This window comes from Taeniopygia guttata, chromosome 1A (genome assembly GCF_048771995.1).
Source record: "Taeniopygia guttata chromosome 1A, bTaeGut7.mat, whole genome shotgun sequence".
NCBI lineage: Eukaryota > Metazoa > Chordata > Aves > Passeriformes > Estrildidae > Taeniopygia > Taeniopygia guttata.
In genome coordinates, this window is record NC_133025.1 from 15719263 (window position 1) to 15736917 (window position 17655).

Consider the following 17655-nt stretch of genomic DNA (forward strand, 5'->3'; position numbering starts at 1 on the left):
GGTTTAGTGGAATGCTGCTCACAAAAGCTGATGGAAAGAAAACAGCAAGTCATGTTTATTGACAACAGTAAGAGATTTGAGTAACTTAAACTTCACAGTCTGGTGATGTCATGTCAAACAGGAAAAACATGAAGCTGTGCAGGTTACTCCAGGCTTTCAGTATTGGAAAAGCTGTTGAAGAGCAAGAGCTTTTTAAGCCCTTGTGCTGTATTTTTGATGGAGTAAGGTTTTCTAGAAAAGCACCCAATGCATTATTTGTAATATTAGAATTAATAAAGTTGCATGTAGGGGATAATGCCTTGAAATTGGCCTCACTTTTTGCCACGTTTTTCTTCATTTACACTGCTACTGGATATTCTTGTAGGAGCTTTTCTAAGGAAGTGGCTGCTAGGAAATCATTGATGATTAGTATCTGATACGCCTGAGATGGAGAAAAGTATAAAAGTGTTACTGTTGTAACAATCTCATAATTGCTCAGGGCTCTTTAGGGTCAACATAAAAATTTTGTTTTTCAGAGATAAGAATAATAGCATCAGAGAACTTCCAGAGAACCTTGATAAAGCGGATTGCAACAACTCTACAGGTGTTGCCATTTCCAGTGAGTCTTTTGCTTTATGCTGCTGTCTTCAATCAGTGGTCTGATGTGAAGACTTATTATTAAAGCAGACTTTATCTTGATCTGCACTTAATTGTCAGCATAAGAAGATTTAAATCAAAGATCTTACCTTGATTCAGTATCGTGAAAGATACTTAAGTTATGAGCAGGGTGTGGCATTTGTGGTGTCGTTTAGCATCCTCAGAACTGTAGTGTTATTCTCAAGAAATATTTTTGCTAAATCTAATAAAGGCAGTCATATTTAGTGGATGTAGTCTCTCATTCTCATCAGAGTTCAGCAAAGCTGCACCTGATCATCTGCGCCTGACTATTAATTCTTTGTGTGCTAAGCAGTTGGTGGATGGGAATAGAAGTGGTCTGAATAATAGTTTTTGGATTAGCTTTGATATTAACAAAAGGAGCAGCTAGTTTTATTCATCCCAACAAGATCAAACTCCTGGTGATAGCTATCAAGTATTTAATGAATTTAATTAAAATTCATGCATTATTAACATTTCCAGCTGTGATATTGAGTGACTAGCAATTTTCAGATACTTGGAATGAGTAATGGTGTTGGCTTTTCAGTTGCTTTTCACATAAGCCCTTTTATAAACCTGCAGTTTAGCACCATCATGACTATAGAGCCTCTGTGCTGGATGTAGCTGAAGAGCTGTTGAGTAATGTTTTCAGATATTGTGCTTTTCTTTAATCAGACAAGATGTTGCTGCATTCTGCAACTGCCTACTTTAGTTTCAATGGCATTATTAGTTTGTTTTAATGGAAGCTGAATGAAATATGAAGCATGCAAACCAAGGAATGTTGTAAGCAGTCATATGGCCACAAAAAGCTTGGTATAATTAAGTCATCATCACAAAGTAAGATTGAACATTCAGGCAAATTGCCATCCCTAAGTAGAGACTGATTCAGATAATGTTGCTGTGCAGTGGAAGGGTTTTCATGAATAAGATTTTTGCAGGACAGCAAATGAAGGAAAATATCAGTCCCAGCTATTTCCTAGCCTCTAATAGGAATAATGGTGATCAGAAATTAAGGATTTTGTTGCTTGTTCGTTGTTTTGTAGAATGTAGTTTAATGATGGGAGAAGGGGAAGCAGCCAGTGATGTGTCTTGAGTATCTTGGTAATGGTTGTGCTAGAAGGTTGGATGATGTTCTTGATGCCGTGTTAGGACATGCCTAAACTTGTTAACTTGGAAAACAGGGAAGGAAAGTAATATCTCATTCTTATTACTAAATACATTTTTGGTATTTCTGCTTACCATCTTAGTTAACAAGACCACCTATTACAAAACATGTGACTGAACATGTGACATATTTGTTCATTCTCAGCTCTTATGGTGTGTTCCTTGAGAGAAGGAAAAGGCTTTGGAAATAGTTTGCCTGAAAATTTATTTGTTGTCATTATTAAAAAGAAAATAGGTTATTCTAAGAACAGACAAGGTTCTGGTATAAATGCCAATCTAATCAGAAATCTTCACAAAACTTTTACATTGCATTGATGTAATCATCCACCAATTTACAGAAATGGGAATTTGGGGATTGTAGAGTTTTTATTTACTGAACAAGAATTCAACAATATCTTTGTTGGATTGTTTTATGTTTTTCTCAAATGGCCTGTAATGTTTAATTTAAGAGTTCATTGTATTCCAACCACCAACTTTGTCCAGAAAGGCATATGAGAACCTCATTATCTGGAAGTGACATATGTAGCCTAAAACATACTTCAGGAGAGGATTTCTTTGAATTACTTCTTGGCAATGTCAGTAAGCACTTCCTTGTTATTTGATGAGAAGTTGGAATAAGCAACCATTATTTTTAAATACTGTTACTTAGATTTTGCTTTAGTCTTTCAGTATAATTATGTGATATATATGTGTAGAGGTAGTCTCACTACTTTTTTCAGTTGTGAAATGGTAGACTAGCACTTCTTACTTTCTGTAGGTCTGCCTTGAAATATTCATTTGATAACTTTTATGAAAGCTAATAATATGATAAAGCTAAAGCAAATTAATTAAACAGTGATACAACTATTATACAGCTATTTCAGTGTCTTTGAAATCCATGGACTAAAAGCTCTAATGATTGTCTCAAGCATGTATTTCAGTAGATTTGATAACCATAAATATCTGCAGAAAAGGATATCACTGTGCTCTTTTTAATGGACTAACAATTTAATACCAAAAATTCAGCAGTACCTCTGTTTAGAATAAAAGGATACATGTAAATGAGGCTACTGCAGAAATTATATTTAAACAATGCTGACAGTTCTTCTATTGTGCCCATTAATTAATTTCCCAGTATCGCAGTTTTCTGGGAATGAACTGTAAAAATAATTAAAATTATACATGAGGTAAATAATTCTGAAATTCAAAAGGTGAAATGGGGAATTAGTTTAGTAAATATTAGTCACACTGCTTATTTGTGCTCATTTGCCTTTTAAAAGCAGGTTGGAAGTGTGGAAGGTTTTGGATCACATGATCTGCTGAACTTCTCACAGGTGGAAAAGTTGCCATATTCTTTTTTGATTGTGCTTGTACAATTGTGCTTGTTCTTATATCAAACCAGTAGTTTGCTTAAAGCAGGTTGGCATTTATGTAAAGATTTTTGCCTTGCAGCAAAATACTTCAGAATTGCAGCTGATCATATTTACTAATGATCTGGATTTAGTTTGTGCTTTTCAAGTTAAATCATACTTTTAAATGGAATTCTGTGACTAAAAGCAGTGGTTTTAGTGTGACACAGCTTTGCTTTTTTTCCTAATGCATTTTTGGCCAGCTAATTGGTGTCAAGTCTCAACTTGAGACAGAATCTGGATGTTTAAGTACAAATTAAATTAGTGATTTCAGAGAGAACCAATGGGGTTTTAATTAGAAGGAAACTTCAAAACAAATTTCCTTCCAGCTGGACAGTCATGTCTAAATAATTGAAGTCCAGCTTTCAGCCTAGCTTAAAATATAAGAAGTTTTTGCAGTACATATTCTTTCTATCATTGAATGGTGAAACAAAGATGAAATCCAAATTTTGGTGTCCCAAATGTGTATGCCTTTGAAAGTATTTTGTCTGGATGTTTTTAGTCAAGTCTGCCATGTAACCTACTGAAAAAGAAATAGCCTGCAGGTTTTAGAAAGTTTTTTTCTGCAACTTATCTATGCTGGGGAGGCAGCTAGTTGCTCACTTCTGGGTTTATCTGTATCTTACTGACTTTCCATAACAACTCAGTACTTCCATAATTTCACACCTGCAAGAGGGATTTTAAATTCAGGTGGGGCAATCTCAGCAAATTAAAGATGCAAAGTGAATTTTCTGGGAAGTTGCTAGAGAGTTAGGCTTTTCAAGCATGTAGAAGTTTTTGAAAAGGCTGTTGGTAGTTGTATGTTCTCATACAATCTTACAGCTTGTGTGATCTGTCTGCCTAAACCTTTTCTGAGGAAAAGACTTGGGATTAAGTTGTGTAGGGAAGTATATGCTTCACCTTTATATACATGAGAAAAAGAATTGTATGCTTGTATTTCATGCTCTTAGAGAAAGTAAATGATGTAGTGGTATTCAGTGTTAATTACACAGAGATTCACTACTTTGAGTCATTACACTATGTCACGGTTTGGTAAGATAATTAGGAACCATATTAATGGCTCTAACCTAAATAGTTTGTTTTTTAGTGCATCAACTATGATGAACAAAGGAAATATAGCTGTAAATAATCACCTGCTCTCTAAAACATAAACAGTGTAAATTATCTATTATTATTAATGTGGGCTTATAATGCTATGTGGCTCCTACTTGTTAATGCACTGATAACAACCTGGAAGAGTTTCATTAGTTCTTGCTGCTGGTTCTTCTGTTCTCACTGACAAACAAATTACTTGCAGAAAGTAATTTTTTGTTCCTACTAGAGGAACAAAATGTAAAATATGTATATTAGGTTGGGGTTTTATATACAGCCCTCACTATTGTTATCTAGAATCACAGTGGTTGATCTATCACTGGTAGAATTCATGCTCACATTGCCACATTCCTGTTTTCCTATGTTCTATGTAGTTATAACTGCTAGGTAAAATGCAAGTTGTTTGCTTTTTCAAATTGTAGAAATTCAAGGCAGTAGATTAGTAATAGTTTCTCTGGCAAGTACAAAGAACAACTCATGGTCACTCTTCACTACAGATAACAAGAGGCTTATTAACATGGGAAATTAGAGAAAACAAATGATGTTTTCTGATAGTCTCACTATCCCTAATGCTTCTGTGTCTATCTAGGTTCTTTTCAAAATAATGTTAGAATTGAGTATTGCAAAGTGTTCCCCTTGTGTAGAGTTCAGCATCTTCTTGCATTTGTATCCAAGGCATTTTTCAAGAAAACTGCTTTCCTTGGCTTTCTTCTGTCAATACACAATTCAGCAAGAAAAGGCTTTAAAGGAGCTGCATAAGCAGCTCAATTCCTTTGCTAAGATCTAGCAACACTCCTGTGTGCAAAGGTAATAAACCACCATACAAGAGGAGGAAAAATAGCTGTAAAAGATGACAGTTCAGTGTTGGATTTGAAAGCATTTCATTGAGTGAGAGTCCACTTGACATCCTAGTCATGACTGAACTCTTTAAAAACATCATGGTGAGTTCTTTAGAAGAACCAAATGAGAAACATTGATTTTTGCTTTCCACCACAGTTTATTCTGGAAATGGTAGGACAAAAAAGTCAAATACAAACTTTGTTAGTTATTTTTCTAATCTATTTGAGTTGAGCATGTTAGCAAGTCAAGAGGTCAGTAATTTAAACTCCATTCTGAAAATACAAGGTCATGTGGAAATTTATATGAAACATGCTTAATAAAACTAAATTACTAGTTCAAGAGTGCATAAATCGAGTAAATAGTAATTATCATTAACATGCATTTATATTTGACATTGATTCATAGTCTTAACATGAATTTTGCATGCTATATGGAGCATTCCAACAGGGCAAGGTATTGATCCATAAAAAATCCAGCAGTGGTCTGTATTCTTTGCGGCAGGGATTTCATAGCAGAGGTTTATGTCACTAGTCATATTTTAGGAATTGTTGCCATGTTGTTGGTGATTGGATCAGAGAGGCCAATGACTAAATTGTTGTGAAAACTGATCTTCACCTCGTTTTCAGCATAAATATGCCCAATCGAATGGAAGATTTTATGATAAGTAATTTTTTTTAACATGCCTAGCAGAAATATGGAATGTGAACACAGTTCTTGTAACTTTTTTAAAAATAGCTCTTCTATAAGGGATTTAATGAACTCTAAGTGTTGAGATATTTGCATAGTTTTTTGGGTGTGACAGATATTTCTAGATTGATGTTATGACCTGGAAATGTTTCTTTCCATTAAAGATTTTTAAATGCTATGAAATATGTTAGGATCAGATTTTCTTTTATGCAAAGATCAAATCTGCCCATAAATTTTCATGTTAATTGGTGGATGTTCACATTAGAAACAGCTGCTTGTAGACCTTATGTATATGTTATATTTTGGGTTTTTTTTTTTTTTTTTAAAAGCATAAAAGATCCAACTTTGTTGCTGCATTTATGGTGAGAATGGATTCAGCTTAGACAAGTGCTCTTGCTCACTTACTGCTTTTAGGATCATCCTCTTGGGAATAGACATAGCCAAGCAAAAAGAATGATACAAGACAATCCAAAATGTGCAAACGCAGCAGAAGTGTTGTTAGTAGGTATTTTTTGCATATAACTGTAAAAAAAAAATAATATGTATAATGATTAAAATTTCTAACACTTTTGGAATAATTGAAATTTCATTTTATAACTGACTGGAAAACTGGCACACAAAGATTATGATCCCACATGAGCTGGTGGGCTGCTGTGTGCAATAAAAATGGTGGCAGTCTGCAAAGTATTCCACTATCTTTTAGAATGCCAAGATTATGGTGATTTCAATTCAGTGTTCTCTAAACTTGATTGTAATATTCTTTCACAATGACTAATTATGTTATTTTAAGAAAGTGTTGACAAGATTTTTGTAGGGGAAAAATCACACCTCACAAAGCTTGAGAGCCAGTGAACACACATACCAGGTTGATGTAGAATATTGAAAACATTGAAGAGGATTCTTCACTTAAGGTTATTTAAGAAGAAACACAGCTATGGAATTCAAGGGAATACCCTTGTATGAATATTAATAACTGCCTGAAATATAGGAAATAGATGTTAAGAACAAGCAGGCAAGTTTCAAAATTAAAGGACATGTAATTCTTTTGCAATTTGTCATGACGCTTAAGCTCTTTCCGCTGAAGAGATAAAAAAGGGATAGAAGAACAACTGAGACAGTAAAGTTTGCTGACCACACCATGTTACTAAGGATAATAAAGGTAAGAGGTGGACAGCAAAGAGTCACAGGACTTCATTTCTGTTAAACGTGTTAGCCTGGCTTAAATAACAGGTGAAATTTGGTGTGGACTGAATAAAGTGAAATAAAGTGATATTGTGTGTTTGGACCAATCCTAGCATTACTGGTATAACTGTGGGCTTCAAGGTAGCTGCCTACAGTCAAGCACAAAGGAAAATACAAGCACAGTAGCAGTCAAAAATAGAAAAGTAAAAAAAAAAACCCAACGATTTGGAATTACTGGAAAAGGTAAGAAAAACAAAATTTCATTATGAGAACTATGGGAGTTATATTCTTTCTGCAACTTACATGCACAGTTCAGGCCCTATTTCAAAATGGGAAAACTACAGAAAGGATGGTTAAGAAGGGTGAGCAATGGGGGTGGAACTGGTACATGAGGAACAATGGAATAGTCTGCAAAAGAGAAGGAAATATGAATGGACTGCAGAAAGTGAACAGGAAGTGATTCATACTCTTTCACTGCAAATACCTGAGCTACTGTGAATGAAATGAACAGGTTTAAACCAGACATGCACTCATGTTTTGGAATTCTTCGTTCCAGGACTTGGTGATTTACCAAAAAGCTTACAGTTGCAAAAAGATTTAGGAAATTAAGACAAATCTATTAACTCCTATTAAACGGACATGTTCTGCAGCTTCTGTTAGGACATCTCTGAACACAAAACCTTTGAAACGTGGGAGTATTCTGGGGAGGTCCTGCTATATCTTGCACTCCTATACTCAGTCACCTGCTGCTGGTCATTCCTGGTGAGAGGCTCATTACTGTCATGGACCTCTCTGGTGTGTTCTTCTGTATTTCTTCTCTGACTGGAACTCTTGAGTCTGTTTTGACAGTGAATTGAGTCTGAGCCTAGGAAGTCAAGGCTCCTGGCTGATCAAAAATGTAAAAGTTGGAGGAGCAGCCAACATATTCCACTTTTCATGATGTTCGTACATTGGCTTCTTTCTCTTTTTCTGCCATAGATTGCTTGGATATTTTGGCAAAAATTATTTAAATCTATTTTCGCCTAAATTATCTGCTCTTTGTAATGTGGTGGAAATGGAGTTGCTTAAGGTTGCTTTATTCATGTGTAATTATTGAGTGGAAGTCCTTGTGTCTGAGCTATAACTTGAGTGTGAAATGTGGTTTAATACCTAGCTCTGACAAAATTTCATAGCTTTAATTATTCTGAGTACTTAAACAATAATCTTGTTATATCTCTATAAATACAAATATACAATAAAGCTGGTATAAAAATACAAATATAATAGCATGAGGTATTAGCACTCCGTAAATGTTGAAGTATCCAGGGTGGAAGGCTGCTTAGACTAATCATTGACAAGACAATAATTAGGCTAGTCATACCACAGAATTTGTATTATTTTGATGGTTGTCTAATTCAAGAAGTTTGGGGAGTGCAGTCCAAAGAATGCCTTTCATTTCAGCTGCAGAGAAGATCCAGCATTTGCAGGGCAATGAGATATTTGTGATGTTAACAATCTAAATGATTTTTATTGATAATGACAGATGGGTCTTAGATAATGTGCTCAGAGTCATCTGTAATATGTTCAAAATAAGTCTTCTGGAAGGTTGTACATCTGCCTTGAGATTTTTTTCTGAAATATTTAAATCAAGGTCATTGTTTATACTTGATTTTAAATAGCTTTTAGCTGGTAGTCTGCATTTCTGTACATTTAGAGATCAAACTGTTTGTAACTTCAAAAACTGCAAATGGAAAAGTGTAATAGGTATCAGGTGTTAGAAAAGGCAATTATGCATTAGCTGTTTTACTCAATTTCTAAAACTGTCCAAAACTATCCATTGAAAATACTTTGTACCTAGACTTATCTCTGAAGCATGATGAATTTTTAAATCTGTAGGGGATATGCATTTTTTCTCTAATGAATTGCATTTTTAAACCTATTTTGTTTCATTTAAAAGAGCTTCATTTTGAAGAAACTTTTGTTGATGAAAAACATCCAGAAAAATCACAAGACAAAGTACAAGTTTTTATATGCATCCAGATATTTTTCCTACAATTCCTTAAAAGTATTTCCAAAATTAGCTTATTCTTGTTTTCAGTTCCAAGTGCACTTTTAAACTTAAAAGCTTCCCTCCAAATAATTGGTGTTGTCTCTTTTCTGGAACCATATTTATTTGGTGGATCAGATGGTCTGTAGTTTCTGTAGCTGTTAACATGGTGTTTTTATCCTTGACTGATAAGACTCTGGTCTTTTATCAGTCAAGGATTGAGGAGATGGAAAAGTAGTAGTAGGAGAATATTTTTCCTTTGTGACTTGTTGTAGCTGGGCAGTTTATTTATTGCACAAATTTTAAATACCGTGTTGTTCTAGGTTAAACAACAATAAAATAGGTATTTTATGTTATGCTTTATGTAAGAAATTGTTTCAGTTCACTATACTTGAGCAGAGCACTGAATTTTTCTAAAGAGTAAACTTCAGTTTTGAAATGACCAGCAAAGAATATGAGAAAACTTGCTATATTTTTAAGCACTATAATTACATCTTGTAAATCATATAGATACCAGTATTTAAATATACCTCCATTTGCCAGATTATGTAGTTTAATTTTATAATTATTGTTTTCAAATTTTATTTTAATGAGATTTTACATAGCATTATTTCACAGTCATAACATTGATTATTTAATATCATAATTATTTTTTCAGGTCTTAGTGGTATAGAAAATAAAATCTGAGATTAATTTGATAATACGAGAAAACTTAGTGATGTCTTCTAAAGATTTCATCACAAAACTTTCTCAACTCTTATGTGAAATTATAAAATACAAATTTCTAGTGGGAGTTTTATAAAGGGATGGAATCTTCTGACTTGAACCAGAACAGAAAGCTGCAGATCTGAATACAGAACTAACCTGTAAATGTTTCATCTTATGACTAAGTTTTCTTCCTAAAGTGACAACATCTAATTCAGTTCAATATAATACAAGTTATTTTTATTTTTACAATGCTTAATAATTTCCTATATCAAAATTTATACTTTAAATGCTACTGCTAGAGAACAGTTGACTTGATAATGGAGATTAAACATATATTCACACCACAGTGTTGAGCTGGACAGTACAGTATTCATGCCAGATATAAGCTAATGGACAACTCCAGAAATGGAAAGCACACCAATAAAGAATGAATTTAAATATGAGAAATGGAAGCTGTCTCACCTCTGTCCCTGTTAGAGATAATAGAAATGAATAGGTTTGGCATGGATTAAATGCAAGCATGTTTGTTACAAAGAGAGACAGATGTGGCTGACATTTGTAGTTAGAAGTAAATGTCATAAAAATACACTTGGGGCATATGGTGATCAAAATTATTATTATTTGTGTATTCAAAGGATGATCTCTTTTTATTTTTTCTAGTCTGAACCAGAAGGTTTTTCTCACTTCCACTTGTACGTCTGTGCTGCCTTCCTTGTCAGGTGGAGGAAAGAGATCCTGGAGGAGAAAGATTTTCAAGTAAGTGAAGAAGATATTTTTCAAGCACAGGGTGGCATTTCTTAGATTTACCTTTCTATCATTACTTGGGGATGAATTTAAGACAAAATAGGAACATCAAGACTGACAATGTCTTGCTGTTAGTTAGAGTTGCTCCAAAACTGTTAGACGTAAAGTGATGGACTATAAACAGTAGGAGATGTGTTTTCTTTGTCCACTCTGGGGAAAAAAAAGCTGTTTTAACTGAGGCAGACTTCGAGAAGATGATATCTGGAGATGCTGTTACCTTGGTATTTTGCAAGATTTCTTAAAAGGTGAATTTTTTTAAATCTTAAATGCATCACTGAAGAATTTATTTGTAATTTTTCATCTGTATAATATAACATTCTCTAACAAGGTCATGTTCATTCTTTCAAAACAGCTAGGCAAACGGTCTTTTAAAATAAGGAGCCTGTTTTTCATTAGGAAGTTAAAGGACTTCAGCCCCCTGTGTTTCAAAACCTTACATTTTTCCAGCAAAAAGCATATCAAGAAGTTGTTTGTAAGAAGATTTGAATATGGTAGATAGGCAGATCATTTGCATACATCCATAGAAGTCCAATTATTTTTGTGAACTGGTGAAAGTTCACTTTCATTGAAGTATTTATATTGAATTTTACCCTATGATACACATTGAATGCCTAAAAGGCTTTCAAGTCTTGTTTGAAGGCTGAATGTGAATAGCCTGTGCTGCAAAGCCCCCACCATTGCCTACCCAGGGAAATGGCCCACTACCAGCTTATTTTCTCTCCAGCTCACTGAACTCTGTGGCCCTCTACAAATGAACCATTGTGCAAATTTGTGTATCACTTCAATCTATTTTATCTTCATGAAAGGATTTATTCAGAGCTGTCATTGCCTGTCTTTGAAATGAATAAATCCCTAAGGGCACAACATAACAGCTTTAATTTCTACTACCTGCTAACACTGGCAGATTTTTCTCAATTTATGGTACTTTGTCAAAATCATCTCTAATGTTGGTATCCATACCTCTTGATTACAATTGTTCACTGTTAATCCTCCCCATTAAATTTTTCATGTTAATTTCCCACACCAAGGAGCATAATTTCCCTCTCTACCAAATCTATTACAACTATACTTCAAGTAAATAATACCATGCTACAGTACTATGAAGACTGGTTTTGTTCTCCTTACACACATTCAGATTTGTTTACTTATTTAATAATTAAAGTATTCCTGTATGGTTTAATTTCTTTATAGGCTGTGTGAACTAGAATATAAAGTACAGAAATCAGAAATACACTGGAACGCATTTATCATACTGCTTTGGATTGCTTACAACATAGAAATGCAGTTGGTAATTTTGAGGATCTGTAGATCCATGCTAGTTTTATCACCATCATATGTTATCACTAAAAGCCTTGGCCTTCTTTATTGTGTAACATGACCTTTTAAAATGGCTGAACTAAAGTGTTATCAATTCTCTAAATGATACTTCTGTCCCACAGGCAAGAATAATATCCATTATTCTTCTGCTTTGTTAATAATAGCTGTAGATCAGTGCCTAGTCTTCAAAGTAATAAGCACTTAAACTACATTGGAAAATTGGGGAGTTCAGGATATGCTGTTTGGAGTACTCTGATTGCATTGAATTCACATTATTGAGAAGTCACAGCTATAGTACAATTTGTACAGAAGTTTTTTGTTCCATAAACTGTACCAAGAATCACATGCATTCAGTCATTTCTCTTGCACATAGCATGTGTTGCGTCTGTTTTTCTGCATATGACAGGAATAAGGGAAGTCTCTCCTGTCAGTCAGAGGGCCTGGTTCTTTTCTGCTAGCTATGAAAACTCCTGCTCTTCTTTTACATGTCTGTTTGACCTCTTTCAGTAGTATTACAGACCTCACAGGAATTTTAAGTTGGAATCATTTCCCAAGAACATCTGGCACTCTGCCAGAAGAGACACTGAACAGATTTTGAATGAAAGACCAATTTTAAAGGAATTGGTTATGCAATACTTTTATTCTTATTATTTGATGAAGTATATTATCAGTAATACTACAGACAGGATGGCAATAGAAAATAATCTTTGCTCTTAAGATACTTATTTTCATTCTTTAAAGTATGTATGAAACCAAGCAATTAGTAAAAGTATGATTTTTATTCTTCTTGATATAAACAGATTAATTTACATAGATACCAAATGCTCATCCCTCAGTATTTCCTTATTGCAGACACACAATATCTGTGATTTTAGTTTTGGGGACTTCTTTTGTGTATTGTCGTGTAGCACAGAAATAAATTTTGAAATGAATGTTAGGCTTGACTCATACTATAGAGTGATATAATTTGAAAATTGTTTGATATTTGGTATACGACTGTAGAATTCAATATTAAGAAATGAAGAGAAGTAGGTTTTGATAAGGGAATGGTGGAAGAAATAAATGTTTCAACTCAGGCCTCCAAATGTTCAAATGTTCTTGTGTATATATTATATGTACATGTATAGACCTAAACAGGTGTATATATAGACTTGAAGACAGGCATATAAAACTGTGTTGATGCTCTGCCATATTTTTCACGTTTCAAATAACATAATGAAATAATTTTTTGTAAGGGGATAATCAAGTCATGATGATAGTGGTCTTTTGAATCATTTGAACAAGATATTGCTCTCACTGCCATTTATTTGGTTAAGTACACAATATCAGATGGTTTTATTTTCCTAGGAGTTTAAATCTTCTTATATTTTGTCCTACTTATTCAGGTAATCTTTCTAGTAGGCTATAAAACCATTTTCAAATTTGCTGTTTAATGCAATGAGCTGTGGGATACAATGCTATGTAATGAGGACAAAAATTATTACATTCAGCAATTTTCAAATTCCCCAGAGTCACTTTTTGATAGCAGTGAAATTAAACTGACATGTTTTCAGGGAGATGTTTTAAATATTTCATGCCCATGTATAATACAAAGATTAATATTATGGGAAAGAGTGAGGTTTTTTTTTAGTTTTCATTCTCTCTTGCTTATTATTCTCTCTTGGTTCTCACTTCTAGAGAGCTCTCTTTATCTAGATAAGGTGCTCCACAAACACAGGTACAGAGAGGAAGTCTGGATAGCTCTGTTACTCTATTAAATTCAGATTAGCAGTTTATACTTCACATGTAGGGGAGCAGGGAATACAATGGCTAGGCAGTAAATGGCAGAAATTTTAGTCCTGCCTTAGATTTTCTCTTGTAACCAGAGTGATTTATAGACTCCAACAGGTCATTCTTGGTTTCTGACATTTCTGCTGATGATATGAATATTCTGTGTTAATTTACTGGTTCCATACTAGTGTCATATGAAAAAAAAAAGGAAAAAAAAGCAGTAGGCTTAATATAAATAAAAATACTTTTTAAAAATGTGATAAATTATGCCTTTTGAATACAAAATGTGCAATTAATTTAACTTATGTATCTAAGCTTAAATAATTAAGCATGCAAGTAATAAAAACCTTTCTACTCATCAGCATGTCTTAGACTTTGGCTTGCTGTTACTCATTTTCCTAACTACAGCCATAAATCCAAAATTCTCCTGAATTCTTGAGAGGTGTATATCTGATGCTGTTAAGTGATAAAATATTCATGTATGATTTTGAACAAATTTGGAATTAAACTATTAATAAAAAATATGGGTACTGAGTTTACTGTTGGAATGCACAAGATGTCTGAAAGATTTTTACAGAAACAAGAATTCAGGGACTAGATTAAACTGTTGAAATAAATATAAGCTAACGGTAATTATAATTAAGTTAGTAATAGTTGAATTCATACTGGCTTATCAGTTAGATTTGTACTTTGAGGAAGTTATCATTTTGTTGACATAGCTGAGCTACAAAAATATATTCAGTATGTTGTGGTAAGGAATCTGACTTGCAGATCTTTTCTTATTCATGATTTTAAGACTCTTCTGTCTGTCTAAAAGACATTTTCACACATGCTGTCACCAGCTCACATCTTTATTACTGCATTGTCCTTTTCTTTGTCATTGACAAATGCATTTTTGCTCCAATTATATTCACCCAGACTGCAGAGAAGCTGTAAAGATAATTTTTCAGTCCATCATTTTTTCTTGCTTTCTTGCTCTGCATCTCCCTGAGCTCCCTCTTTTTTAGAGCACCAAGGAAAACTTAGACACTTTCTCTTTTGAGTCCTTTAATGGACTAATACTGGCACCTTACATGGCATCTGGGACTCAGCAGTGAGAGGCTGACTGCAGTCTATCAGCCCGTGATGACAGCTTCATCACCCACCTCACTCCAAGAAAGCAGCAGTGCTATCTCCCACTTTGCCACCTTACCTAAATGGAGTATTTGATGCAAATATTCAGCTACTTTGGTCTAAGTCATGCTAAGTTCTGTTTTTTTGCTATGCCCAGAATAGATTTGACAGATTGCCTTGAGTCTGTTAGTAGCACTTAGAGTCACATTGATGAGTTTTGTGTTGCTTCTTTTTACTTTTCTTTGAATTTATTGTCTCTTGCTTTACACTTGAGCCATAAATCTTCAGGATTAGTGACTGTGCTTTATTCTTATTTAAATAATATTTTAAATAATTATTATTTAATTATTATTTTATATATAGGAAGTAAGTCTTATTGACTTGTTTACCAAAATGAATGCACGCACAATTGTATGTCGTATTAGAATTTAGATAAATGCTGAATAACAAGATGCTTAGAAGACAAATTTATGTCTGCTGCCTATATAAGTAATGGAATTTAGTTTAAAAAGTTTTATATTAATATCTTTCCTAGAAATTATTTACTGTAGAAACAGGTCAGATATCAGAAATGTAATTTCATACTGTCTTTTTACACTCAACCACAGTATTAGAGATTTAATTAGTCTTTTGTGATCTTTACATAGTTTATGATTTAAATTTTTAAAATTTACTTTTTCTGCCTGAAAATATAGGAGTGCTTACTTCATATCATATGAGGTGTAACTAATACATCTAATTTAATTTAACTTCTTGGTATGTACTGTGCTAAAAAATTAGTTTCCATTGCTCCTGCAGTAAAAGAAAATGTTTTTTCAGTTAAAAAAAATATGTTTCTGAAAGGATTCATTTTTTGAATAGAGGAATGTTTGGCCTCCTTCTCTCTGAGCTCTATGATTAGGTGATGTTATGCCCTCATTCTTCTGTGTATGGAAGCTAAGACAGTCTTTCCTGTGGATGTTCCAAAACTGGTAAAGAATTAAAAACTGTGAACATGGAAATATTTCTAACTGTAAAGAGCCTGACTACTAACACTGCTGTGATTTTATTCCCTGCTGGGAGCACTTTTGGAAGATGTTCAGTACATTGTAATGTGTTTCAAGAAACTGGAAGCTCTGCTGTTTTAGACTTCGAAAGTCATAGCTGGCAACCTAATGTGAGATCACTTCTTAATCTCTGGGTACTGGTAGCAGACAGCTGGGATTCAACACTCTTGAATCATTTATGTTCAGAAGAGCCAATTTGCAATAATAACATTGCTGAGTTCATTTTTGCATGCAGAGCTTAATGAACAGAGACTGATGTGAGTGGTAATAGTTTAACTGCTATGTTATTAACCCTACTCAACTTCGTCAAAAGCTTCTGCATATTTTGATTGTCATGAATATCTTGACTTGGTCTCCACTTGTGAATGTATTGTAAATTAAACAGAACGGTGCAAAGATGTTTTAGCATTCAGTCTTAGAAGTACAGGTTTTGTCCTACAGAAATTGCTATTGCAAAATTTTAATATTGAACTGAAATGTAACAGATAGACTGTAGGTCATCCTTCTTTTACTACTGATACTTGTCTAGTACTAAGAGGAGAACTTGGCCTCTGCCTGGAAAGCTACTGGAAGATTCTGACCAGTTTATATGGTACACTAAAAATGGCTTAATAAGCATGAAAAAGGAAATAGAACTTGTAACGCTACCCTCCCTTACTTATCTCTTGCTGTATGGTTTTCCATTTTCTCTTGATTATACTGTAGGCCTATTTTTCTAAGTTATACATTGTTCTCCCCAAAGTTTGGTTTCAAATGTGCAAAGTGGACAATGAAAATAGTTTTTAAAAAAGAACCCGAACAAATCAACCCCACTCTTGATTTATATCTTATATAGCTAGGAATGTGTGTATTTTCACTCCTAAATTCACCACCTATTTTATTTTGTTTTGCTTGAGTTTCTGAGCCAAGAGCCTATAGGAATAATAAACATTACTCTAACATGGCATGTTAAAAATAATATTTAATATACTACCAGTAATACAGGTAAATTTTGTAATATCTGAATTTGAAATCTACCTATTTCTGTTGCCCTCCTTTCATCTAGCTCTCTTCCAGAAGTCCTCCTTCCTTTGCAAGGTATTTGGAACAGTGGCACATAGTAAAATTACTCACTAAGTACAATGATTTTGAATTACAAGTAGCTTAAATATATGTATTTGCTACTGAAACTCAGAAGTTATTCTGTGATATGATCTAGTCTAATATTATCAGATAAATCACAGCAGTCAGTGACACTAAACCCTGCTCTCCAAAGCACTTGAGGAAGAACAGTAGTCCTTGAATACCTAATCACTGCAGCCATGACTTATCTTGGGAAATCTGTCTAGGGTTTTTTTGGGGTTTTTTTTGTTTTGGTTTGGTTTTTTTTTGTTTTGTTTTGTTTTTGTGGTTTTGTTGTTGGTTTTTTTGGTTTTGATTTTGGGGTTTTTTTGCACTGAAATAGGTTGGTCAAAACAGGAAGTTTTCAAAATCCCTGCTGCAGGAGACTAGTTCCACAGGGCCAGCATGCTGCATTGGTAGAAATTTTATTTGGGTTGCAGCATGAAAAGTGGAAAACTGAAACAGGACAAGGATGTTCAGCTTTGGATATTATTATAAGTAGAATAACATTAAATTTTTTTAAAAGATCTTAATTCTTTATAAATATTTCTAACTGTAAACTTTTTACAGAGTGTTGAGAATTAGTAACTTCATTTTTATTCTCACCTAAGTGTAATTCCAAGGCACATGGCTTTTATGAAGTCAGTTATTTCTCAGGAGTTTAACAAATCTGAAAATCAAGGCACTGGGAGATAGTAAGAAGTGCCTTCTTCCCTAGCACACCAGTTGAGAGCATCTAAAAGGAAATTAGGTACTTCACTGTAAAAACTGCAGCGGCTCTTTC

The 17655-nt window shown here is 33.8% G+C and overlaps 1 protein-coding gene across 2 annotated transcripts in view; it reads left to right on the forward strand.

Annotated features, from left to right (window-relative positions):
* Positions 1-17655, forward strand: part of TBC1D22A (TBC1 domain family member 22A) — a 150279-nt gene that overhangs the window by 107373 nt on the left and 25251 nt on the right. For both annotated transcript variants that reach the window (XM_002187308.7, XM_072920292.1), the window contains exon 12: positions 10381-10476. In XM_002187308.7, the coding sequence (XP_002187344.5) occupies positions 10381-10476 (96 nt within the window). The remainder of the gene's footprint in view (positions 1-10380; positions 10477-17655) is intronic.